Here is an 11,965-nt window from a genome sequence, read left to right as displayed (position 1 = left end):
ATTTGCAGCAGTCACTTCACCACTTTGTTTCCTCGTGTCTCCCCCAGATGCCACCAGTAACCTTTTCCTCAAGAACTCTAATACACACAGATAGTTACAGGTATCCTTACAAAAAGTTATTTCTTAACTTACTGCCATTTAAAAATTCTACCTGGATTTTAATTATCTGCACTAAGTTCACTGTGTACTAGTTTGCTTTTACTAAAGCAAAGTATAAATTATGTCAGGGTGCCATGAGCCAAGTCCCTCATGAATGAGTAAAGCATTCACTTTACTCACTCTTTTAACTTTGACTTCCTTCCACCAAAGTGGGTACACTAAGTTAAGGTTGTCAGGGATTGAAGTGCTGCAATTTTTGACTTCCTAGCATATTATCTAGATTAATGAGAGTTCAAAGAAGACCAGCCTAGCCAACAAGGCAAAATCCTGTCTCTACTACAAGTAAAACAATCAGCTGGGCGTGGTGGTGGGTACCTGTAAACCCAGATACTCAGAAGGCTGAGGCAGGAGAATCGCTTGAACTTGGCAAAAGGAGGTTGGAGTGAGCTGAGATCACTCCATTGAACTCCAGCTTAGGCGACAGAGTGAGACTACATCTCAAAGAATAAAATAAAGTAAAATAAAATTGGCAGATAACTAAATCATTTGCAAAGTGCTTAGTACAGAATATGTACGTTTAAAATGTTTGTAAATGGCTAGGCGCGGTGGCTCACACCTGTAATCCCAGCACTTTGGGGGGACAAAGCGGGCAGATCACCTGAAGTCAGGAGTTCGAGAACAGCCTGGCCAACACTGTGAAACCCCGTCTCTACTAACAATACAAAAATTAGCCAGGCATGGTGACGCACGCCTGTAGTTCCAGCTATTCAGGAGGCTGAGGCAGGTGAATCGCTTGAACCTGGGAGGCAGAGGTTGCAGTGAGCCAAGATTGCGCCATTGCACTGCAACCTGGAAGACAAGAGGGAAACTCCATCTCAAAATAAAATAAAATAAAATGTTTGTAGGGCCGGGCACGGTGGCTCACGCCTGTAATCCCATCATTTTGGGATGCTGAGACAAGCCTGAAAGAACATGCACAACATGAACAGTGTTTTACTAATCTGTGAGCTGTGATTTTTCTTTCCCTCCTCTTTTATTTTTTTGCTTTTCTGTACTTTTAAATTTTTCCTCAGACATTTCTAGAATATTGTAGAAGGCAGAAAGCTAGTTACAATATTTCACGTTGTTACATGTGAACTCTGTTAATGATCACTATAGTAAAAGAATAACTATTAACACCTCATAAAGACACCCAGGCAAATCGTTAAGACAAATTATTTAATAAAGTAATTAGCAAAATGAAGGAAAAGGGTAACACCATAGTGCATAGTGTTCTATGCTAGGTTCTTTTAAGAATTCAAATGCACTATCATCCATGACTTCCAAATTATAATGATAAATTTAAAGTCTACAAAGCTAAAAATGGGACAGGTGAGACCGATTCTAACTCCAAAACTCAAGCACTGCTATATTACACAGCTATTACCACCAATAGAAAGAATAGAAAATAGGAATTAGATTTATCCTCCATCAACTAAGCTAATTCTCCTAAAAGAGTATTTATTTAAATCAAAAAAAATAGACACCACAAGAAAATAAACTTAAAAATACATACCTCTACTTCATCTCCTTCACTAATTTCTTTTTTTATATCAGGTGGTGGTGGTAATCTAACTTCATTAAATGGAACCTGGCGTTCTGGTTGCCAACTGAAGGATTAGAAAAGGTGTATTAACAACTTAAAAATATATAGTCTATGCCTGGTGTTGCATATTTTTTCAAGTTAGTTTATCATTTAGCTTTCCCTAAAGAGAAGAAAAACAACATTCATACTATTAATAATTTCCCAAGTAATTAGTTACTGAAGTAGAACAGATTTTGTATGACTCTTAACGAAGTTCATAATTAACATAATTGTTAACAATTGTATATTACCTCCCAAATTACTCATCCTAAGAGCAGTACACGCATTCTCCCAAATTACTCATTGTAAGAGCAATACATACATTATTCTGCAAATGAAATAAGCTAAGTTCACAGTGATGACTAACTTTGATTCGGACAGCTGCCCAATAAATAGTAGTGGTATCAACTTATTTCAAATAGTTTCACAACTACATGACCTATCAATAAAGGAAACACAATTTCATAGATTACAAAACAATATAAACTGTATAACTCTTTTTAGTATACATGTTCACAGAAATATAGAAAATTATCAGCAATTATTTTGAATAGCTGAATTACAAAAGATTCCATTTTCTCACATTCCATTTATCTTTCCTACAGTGGATAAATTATAATTAGAACCCAGAAAAAGCTTACTTTTAACTCTGTAGCAAATATGAATGTATTAAACCAATTTAGCAGTTAACTGACATTTTTTATGTTGTATTTTAAAAGCTGAAATTATAAAGTAAAAAATTATTCCCTACTCTAATTTCTCATAGGTCATTTTATATGTCTGGGAAGTACACTATGACATAAAACGTCCCTCAAGTTTCTATCTGCCAAGGCTGGGCAAAGTAGCAGCTGACAAGTAAAAGATTTGGGGATGCTTTCTTCTCACCATTACTGTCCAAATGGCAGCTGCTCAAAGATAGAAATCATCTCAACACTTGTTTCTACATGAAGCAGCTGTTAGGCAAAGATCTTTTCAGGCAATTCCAGAAACAGCTTAAAAGTGGAAGCTGAACAGTTTTTTTCTGACCATCAATTAAACAGTGCTCTTGGAGACGGAGTTTCGCTCTTGTCGCCCAGGCTGGAGTGCAATGGCGCAGTCTCGGCTCACTGCAACCTCCACCTCCCGGGTTCAAGTGATTCTCCTGCCTCAGTCTCCTAAGTAGCTGGAATTATAGGCGCCCCCCACCATGACTAGCTAATTTTTTTGTATTTTTTAGTAGAGACAGGGTTTCACCATGTTGGCCAGGCTGTCTCAAACTCCTGACCTCAAGTGATCTGCCCGCCTCGGCCTCCCAAAGTGCTGGGATTACAGGCATGAGCCACCGCACCCAGCCCAGTGCTCTTTTATAGCCCTTCCTAACCAAGCCCAGCATGCTGTCTTTCCCATTTTTAGACTACATACCCCTCAGGCAATTAAAGATGGCTTAATACTTATTCTGATGACCAGCAGTCAACTGGAAGACCTTCTACAACATCATTTGAAAATTCTGGGCTTTTAAGTATTAAGCATATTATCATCTGATTTGTGCCATCTATTTCTGCAAAACTGATTCATATCTATACATGGTCTGGCAAAGAAGAGGGTTATGAAAAAAGTGACAATTATGGACAGAAAAACAGATAAAGAATTATCAAAACTAGACTTATGATCAAACAACCAAACCTCCCCATCCCCAAAAAGCAAAATCATTTTTCCACTGGCAGTAGGAACACCCAAAAGCAAACAGTTTGGCACTGCCATCTCTAAAATCAAGGCCTTTGTCAACAAAAATAACTTACTTATTTTCAAAAACAACTGTAAGGGAGTCTTCATGAACATCTTTGATAAATCCCTGCAAGACACAAAAACATTATAAAAGCATATATATTAAAGCACTTCATAACTCTAAAAGGTTGTATTAGAGATACAAAGATAATAGGGAGTACTGAAAGAACACAAGGTTTGGAATTAGGCAGATGTGAGTTTGATTTCCATCTATTCCATTTATGAGACATATGATCTTTTAAGTTACTTAACCTCTCTGAACCTCATTTTTCACCCGGTGTCATCTACCTGGGAATTAGCAAAAGTAAATGTACATCCCTGGAACATCTCAGGTATTAGTTCAGCAAGGCAGTTATTTAGTATTCTGACTAAGAGTTCAGTATTTACTACTGTGACAAAGAGTTCAAGCTCTGGAGTACTGGCTGCCAGCATTCATACCCAAGCTCTATCACTTGTATATTATTCTTGAATACAGTTTTGATCTAATGAAATTAATTACAGTATCATCCACCTAATGAAAAATTATGAGAAGTTAATGAAGTAATGTTTAACACAGTACCTGGCACAAAGTAAGAACCCAATTTTGTTATAAATGTTATCAATATTATAGTCCACCTTCAGTAAAATGCATGACTCCATTTTGAATACCATCTTTGCCATTAACTTAATCTTATTTTTCCTACATACTTCTCTCAAAAGAAAATTGGGCTATAGTGAGTACACTGTTCAAGATTATGTTGGAATGAATACAGATTCTCAATAACAATTGGTGGTCATTTTTCAGCCTTAAAATTACTATTAAAATTAGCCTTCTTACTCTATCTTCCTTTGATTAATACAGCTGAAAGAAACCATAAGATCTGACATACTCAAGAAAGAGCAAAGGACTAGGGTGTAGAATTACTGTTGCTGAAATCCTGATTCCACCACTATGTAACCATAAGCAAGCAGTCCTTGGCACTTATGTAATTACAACTAACATTAAATGACTTTTTATTACTATGAATCAGAACCGCAAATTACTGAATGTTAGTCAAATGGTTATATACACTTTCAACCATGGGGTACATATGAAACACTTTTCTAAAACATCTTTATCACACTAGACTCCATAATGTCCAAGGCAAACTAGCTATATAAACACATGTATAGCACCTCGTCAAAGCAAGGCAAAAATGAACACATCTGTTTATCTCACTCCTTCCCAAAAGTCCATTAACTAACACTAAAGAGATTTGAAGGAATAAACCCAAAAGAAAGAAGAGAATAAAGGGAAAGGGCAAACTTACAACAACAAAAAATGTTTTTTGTGTGTGGTTTTTTTTGTTTTTGTTTTTGTTTTTTTTTTTTTTTTGAAACTTACAAAGTAAATGGAAGAGGGGTAACAGTAATAAAAAACAAAGCAAGCCCGGGCGCCCAGAGCTATGAAGAACAAGAAAGGTGGACACCTTGAGCTCAGGAGTTCGAGACCATCCTAGGCAAGACAGTGAAATCCCATCTCTACCAAAAATATAAAAAAATTAGCTGGGCCTGGTGGTGTGTCTGTGGTCCCAGCTACTTGGAAGGCTGAGGTGGAAGGATCACTTGAGCCTGGGAGGCAGAAGTTGCAGTGAGCCATGATCATGCTGCTGCGCCATGACCAAGCTGCGCACTCCAGCCTGGGTGACAGAATACGGCCCCATCTCCAAAAAAAAAAAAACACAACAACTAATTTTTAAGGGCGTACTCTGTGTTAGACATTTTTCTAAGCAAATTAGCAAATTAAGACTATAAAACATAAACTGGCAGTGGGAATGGCTCAGTTTTCTTCTCCAGCTCCAACTGCCTGTTGTCTCATTTATTTGTGTGCTATGGGACATTTCTATGCAAACATACTCACTGAGGCCTAAAACCCAGGATACATTTCTCTTGAAGATTGCTATGGTAGGTCCGGTGCAGTGATTCACGCCTGTAATGCCAGCACTTTACGAGGCCAGAGCAGGCAGATCACCTGAGGTCAGGAGTTCGAGACCAGCCTGGCCAACATGGTGAAACTCCATCTCTTCTAAAAATACAAAAATTAGCCAGATGTGGTAGCAGCTGCCTGTAATCCCAGCTACTCGGGAGGCCGAGGCAGAATTGCTTGAACCCAGGAGGCGGAGGTTGCAGTGAGCCGAGGCTACACCACTGCACTCCAGCCTGGGCGACAAGAGCAAAACTCCACCTCAAAGAAAAAAACAAAAAAGACTGCTATAGTAGCTCCTGCCTTGCAATTCTGGAGATATTAATTAATCCTCCCTAAATTTAAATATTAAGAGTTGCCACTCTAGTTCAGGCTCTGATTATCTGACCATGCTATAATAATGACTTTCTGGCCAGTTTCTCTATTTCTAGTAGGGCACATTCACTTCTTTTTTTTTTTTGAGGCAGAGTCTCGCTCTGTTGCCCAGGCTGGAGTGCAGTGGTGTGATCTGGGCTCACGGCAACCTCCACCTCCCTGGCTCAAGCGATCCTCCTGCCTCAGCCTCCCCAGTAGCTGGGACTACACCACCACACCCAGCTAATTTTTTTGTATTTTTAGTAGAGACAGAGTTTTGCCATGTGGGCCAGGCTGGTCTCGAACTCCTGACCTCAGGTGATCCACTCGCCTCGGCCTCCCAACCTCAGGTGATCCACTCGCCTCGGCCTGCCAAAGTGCTGAGATTATAGGCGTGAGCCACCACGCCTGGCCCACATTCACTTTCAAAAATCACTTTGGTCAGCGCATTCAGTTATGTTACCAGCAAACATAACTGTATTATACCCTTGCCATTTTTTTAAAAATTTCAGACACTGGGAATTTCCATGTTTATGAATATCAGTAAAGCATCTCTTCCATCAGAAGACAGCCATATTTTCAACTTCCACTAACGTGTTCTAGTTCTTCAACAAACTCTCAAAGTTTGAAAAGTCTCACAAATTAATCTTTCTAGTCTCTGTATAATTCATAGTGGATTAGTTCAAATCAGAACTCTAAATCACTAGAAACTTTCACTCTCCTTTCTCACCTTTATAATAATCTCACTCTCCTTTGTAATAAAAACCTTTTTTTCTATCTAAAAATCACCACTTCTACCTTTCCCACGAACACTTCTACCATAAACATCAGTATCAATTTTGAGTGCACATTTTTCACAAACTTTAAAACATAGCTCTGTACAACTACTTTTTTTTTTTTTTTTTTGAGATGGAGTCTCACTCTGTTGCCAGGCTGGAGCCGCAGTGGCGCAATCTCAGATGGCTGCAACCTCCAACTCCCTGGTTCAAGCGATTCTCCTGCCTCAGCCTCCCGAGTAGCTGGGATTACAGGCATGCGCCACCACGCCCGGCTAATTTTTGTATTTTTAGCAGAGACGGTTTCACCATGTCGGCCAGGCTGGTCTCGAACTCCCGACCTTGTGATCCGCCCACCTTGGCTTCCCAAAGTGCTGAGATTACAGGCGAGAGCCACCACGCCCTGGCCCTTGAGCATCTACTCTTATTGCTAGTATCATTCTGCCTTAAGATTTACTAGAGTAAGGCCTGACACCTAGTCCTTAAAATCTATTTGGACTGTAGTGAACAATTTCTAACATCCTACTCCATAAAATCTAATCCCCAAGTCCTAAATTCTAGACAAAGGTGTTTCTAATGGTCAGATTTCTCTAAAATTTAGTCCACTTGATACAGGACACAGTCAATACTTTTATTTTTGTACTCCCCAAGCCAACAGAATGATGCTAAGTCTCCCTGCCTGCTCAAGAGACCCAAATTGACAGGGATGGGTCTTTGCCAAAATCCAATAGTCAGGAGACACCAGTAACAGCCACATTTGTCTGCACATGGCAGAGGGCTTTATGCCTTTAAGTCTCCATCCAATCTTTGGGGATTTTGACTGTCTCTCTTCCTATTCAACACCCATCTGGCTCAGGTCCCATATTTCTCAGAACAAAGCCTTTGACATTTCTTTTTCTTCTTCCCATACATATGCAGACATGGAAGATTTTAAGGCATCCTTATTAAATGGTCACTTGTCTTGTTCACTCACACAGTCCAATAATGTTTACATTTGAAACTCTTAACTACAATTTAAGATAATCATTAATAACTAGGCAGTATAACACATCTGAAGTGTATTCAAAATCTTAAAATGTTCACAGCTTGCTATGGATAGGCGGGAAAAAAAAATCTTAAAATGCCCACATAACTCTGACAAAACAAATAGGCATCATGTAATAAAAAACTAGAAATGCCATAAATTAGGCCGAGCACGGTGGCTCATGCCTGTAATGCCAGCACTTTGGGAGGCTGAGGCGGGCAAAGTTCGAGACCAGCCTGACCAAAATGGAGAAACCCCGTCTCTACTAAAAATACAAAATTAGCCAGATGTGGTAGCGCATGACTGTAATCCCAGCTACTTGGGAGGCTGAGACAGGAGAATCACTTGATCCCAGGAGGTGGAGGCTGCAGTGAGCCGAGACAGTGCCACTGCACTCCAGCCTAGGCAACAAGAACGAAACTCCATCTAAAAAAAAAAAAAAAAAATGCCATAAATTAAGTGTAAAATGAAAGTAGGGATGGAAGGAGTAGAAGGAATCCTTGAGCAGTGAAAAAGCACTATCCAAAGAACTAATTTCAAAACCAATCTAGTATAAAACAATTTTTTAAAAAAAGGTTCTAGTCAAAGATTCACTTAAGCAGCAAGTTAACTAACAATCCATTCGCCTTCTACATGTAAACAACAGGCAGCTGTTAAAATAAAAATTTTATACAAAAAAATTCTACTTAAAGCAACAACCAAAAAATAAATCCTACAAGTGTCCTCAACAGAAATATGCACAGAAGCTATGTACAAAAATGTCAGAAGCCCTAATAAATACAAAATTTAGGAAAATGTAAAACACCATCATGTTCTTAGAGACCTCGATACTATAAAAATTTCAATATGCCCCTAAAATTAACCTACAATTTAAATGGGATCCCACTGAAATATTAAGAGTGTGTATGTGTTTGGGGTGGGGGGACCTAATAAAATAAGGCTATCTCAAAAAATTTTAAAAAAGAAAGCATTCAAAAAGGAAACTCTAAAATGGGGTGGGGGGGGGCTGGGATGGGAGGGAACAATAACACTCTATACTTACCAAACCTTAAAGATTTTAAAACTACAATAATGAAGATGGAAAAGATATTTTAAAGGAACAGAACACAGATTCCAAAAGTAGGCCTAAAGTCATTCAGGAATTTACAAATGGGGAAGGAATGGACTCTTTTTAAAATGGTATTGGAACATTTAAATAATTCTTAGGGAAAACAGAAATGGACGTCTCCACCAGAAAAAAAAAAAAAAAAAAAATCAATAGATAAAACATTCAAACTTCAAAAAAAAAAATCAGTAACAATTCCAGCAGAAAGCAGGAGCCAATTGTCTATAACCTTGCAGTAAGGAAGGCCTTTCTAACCAAAAAAACAAAACCCAAAAGCCACAAAGTTTGATAGAAGTATACTATCTAGAAGCTAAAATATAAAAGCATCACATACAAAGGAGAAAAGGGGGCAGGGGGTGAAACAGCACACAACAGGGTTAAATCCCCAATTCAAATATTCTTAGGTGAGTAAGAACAAGCTGATGGAAAAGGTATCGATGGATATGAACTAGGTGAACAAGTAATTCACAGGAAAAAATGTAATTTTAATAATATACAAATCTCCTTTAAAGTGTTAAAACATTTGCTACAATTTGTTCTGAACTTTGCTTTTCTCTTCAGTTTGTGTCTTGTAGATCCTACCTTACTATAAAGATCTACTCATTTTTTTTTTAGACGGGTGCTTAAATGGCCTGTGGGGGAAAAAAGTACACAGGATATCTGCTTACTTTATGAATATATTTTTGAAATTACAGAATATAGCTGAAAAACAAAAAGTTTCTCAACTTGACAGGAGCTGTTGTGGAAAAAAAAAATCCTATAGGCTAAACAGAAAGAAACATGGTATGAATACATTTCAGGAGTTAAAAGATTAATATTACAAATATAGCAAAAAATCTGAACAGATGTATTATGGACCCTGGCTGAAAAGTCACCTAATGACACTGTATGAGGGCACACAAAATATCATTTATAAGCCACTCATTTCATAAGAGCACTCATTTTAAAGAAGGAAAGTTGAAACAATACACATCTTATACAGCCCCAAAGTTTCACTCCCTAGGTTAAAAGTACAAATTTAAAATCTCATCTGTCTTGAGCTCTTTTCACTAAATCACTATGAACCAAATGATGAAATCCTTTTGCCAATTCATATAGTTTTAAACTCTAAAGGATTGAGTCTGATAGTAATGTTAATCAGGGGAAATAAGGCACCTATCATAAAAAGATATTTAAGGCAAGGTTCCCAAAGTATCAAAAACTCACTCACAACTGGTAAGGCAATTATCTTGTCCAAAACCTGGATTCAAGCTGAAAGAAAATTTTAATGTTTAAAATACTGATCAATAGATCAGATATCTTGATTGAGTTGTGGCTTAGAAATCTGTACACATGTCCCTTCAGGAACATTCCTAATAAACCCATTAAGAATATACCGTCCTAGTCTAGAAAAATTCCTTTGACTGGAAAGTAACTATGATTACAAATTCATCTATTACTTTAGATTTAAGACCCATTAATGCCTTCCTACCACTGCAATTCATTACAACAGTAAATTTACATTCCTTATAAAGGAGTAAACAAACTTTATAAAAGAGTAAACAGAAACTTTAAAACCTTAATATTTGGCAGACTACCAAATGTAATCAGAAACAGCACAGCCTGAATCCGAAGTTTTAAAATGCAAAGTCCAGAACCAAAAAAATCCAAGATTTACACCCTAAAAGTTTAACTCTCACATTTCAAAATTCTTAGAAGAGTTTTCTGATTGCAAAACAAACTGCCTTTTTTCTTTTTTAATGCCAACAAAAGGCCAGGAAAAAAAAAAACAGACAGTACAATCCCCCTAAATAGAGGTTAGGAACTATCCTTGGCTTAACCCAACTTTTTAATTACTCCGATCTCAAGATTCCAACCTATTAAAAGTTTCATGGTAAAGCAGGAGACCTGTCAGGAATCATACCTCTAGTTCACATTTATTCTCTTAAGTAAGCAAAAGGAAGTATCAGACTCACATTACTGCTTCCCTCAAACCTGATCAAGTATTCTTACATAGTTTGTCACTCCAGCTTTAAGACTACTGTTTTTCTTTTTAATTCTCTTCTCATGAATCGCTGGCATGAAATTTAAACATTTTATTTTTCTCTCTAGATTTGGCACAACAGTCAGAAATTACTTTTTTTATGCCTTCTCAAACATGTTAAAAAAAGAAAAAAGTGCAGTTCATGGCTTAATTCCTGATGCAAACTTGTGGTAAAGTACTTACTGTATTTCTAAAGATAAACTGATTAAAATAAATCCTTATTAGAGACACCGGGCTGTTTGTTAAATAGTGAAGGGTCTTTCCTCTGACTAGGTTAACTCTCCATTTACCCCAACTACATCAGTTAAATATTACTGATGTGGATAAATTTGATTACAAAATATATAGCCCATGAGAAAAAGGTACTAACATAATTCATGCAAAATTCAGCACCTCGGGTTTTTTTTTCTCCAAGAACTGCCACAATGGATTTTATTATCACTTTTTATCCCTTGATCAATTATCAGTTTATTTATTGATTCATACTCTGGCCCCAGTCTACCTTTCCAACCCATCAATTTGAATGATTTAACATCTCTGAAGTCAGGATGCTTCTTACAATGGATGGCGTCTTGGAATAGCTGATAGCCACATGTCAGTCAGGACATAAATGTCACTCTTTAGTACTCAAACTTGGTTTGCTTGCGATTTTCTGTAGCATTTCAGTCAGCAAACCAATGAAGAACCACTGTAGGAATGACTGCGGTTTCTTATCAGAATGTTTGTCTGTTGACACCTTCTGATAAAATCTAGAAAGCACCAGGATCAAAGCTCACAAAAAGAGTTAAAAATTATTGGAAGAAAATCCTGGAGACAACAGAGGAGTGCCCTTTTTTTTTTTTTGAGACACAGTCTTGCTCTGTCGCCCAGGCTGGAGTGCAGTGGCCTGATCTCAGCTCACTGCAACCTCCACCTCCCAGGTCAAGCGATTCTTCTGCCAGTAGCTGGGACTAGAGGCACGTGCCACCATGCCCAGCTAATTTTATTTTTAGTAGAGACAGGGTTTCACCATATTAGCCAGGCTGGTCTCGAACTCCTGACCTCATGATCCACCCACCTCAGCCCCCAAAGTGCTGGGAATACAGGCGTGAGCCACCGCGCCCGGCCAGGACAGCACTTTTAAAGTAGGTTTACAACATCAATACTCTCCATGGCACTGAGGAAGATATTTTGAGAAGAAATGCAGATATCCGAATATGAATATGTCTTAATGAATTTCTTTTGCTTGACTTTCCCATTTTATGTATGGGACTG

At 37.9% G+C, this 11,965-nt stretch overlaps 1 protein-coding gene across 6 annotated transcripts in view; it reads right to left on the bottom strand.

The window, feature by feature from the left end:
• The window catches only part of FXR1 (FMR1 autosomal homolog 1), a 64,812-nt gene that overhangs the window by 40,105 nt on the left and 12,742 nt on the right, over positions 1-11,965 (bottom strand). For all 6 annotated transcript variants that reach the window (XM_032174060.2, XM_032174058.2, XM_032174055.2 and 3 more), the window contains exons 2-3: positions 3,502-3,554; positions 1,655-1,748 (exon numbers count right to left, since the gene is read on the bottom strand). In XM_032174060.2, the coding sequence (XP_032029951.1) occupies positions 1,655-1,748; positions 3,502-3,554 (147 nt within the window). The remainder of the gene's footprint in view (positions 1-1,654; positions 1,749-3,501; positions 3,555-11,965) is intronic.

This window comes from Hylobates moloch, unplaced genomic scaffold (assembly GCF_009828535.3).
Source record: "Hylobates moloch isolate HMO894 unplaced genomic scaffold, HMol_V3 SCAFFOLD_13, whole genome shotgun sequence".
In the NCBI taxonomy this organism is placed as follows: Eukaryota; Metazoa; Chordata; class Mammalia; order Primates; family Hylobatidae; genus Hylobates; species Hylobates moloch.
Note: the sequence above shows the minus strand (reverse complement) of the source record. Positions and strands in the feature narration are given on the sequence as shown.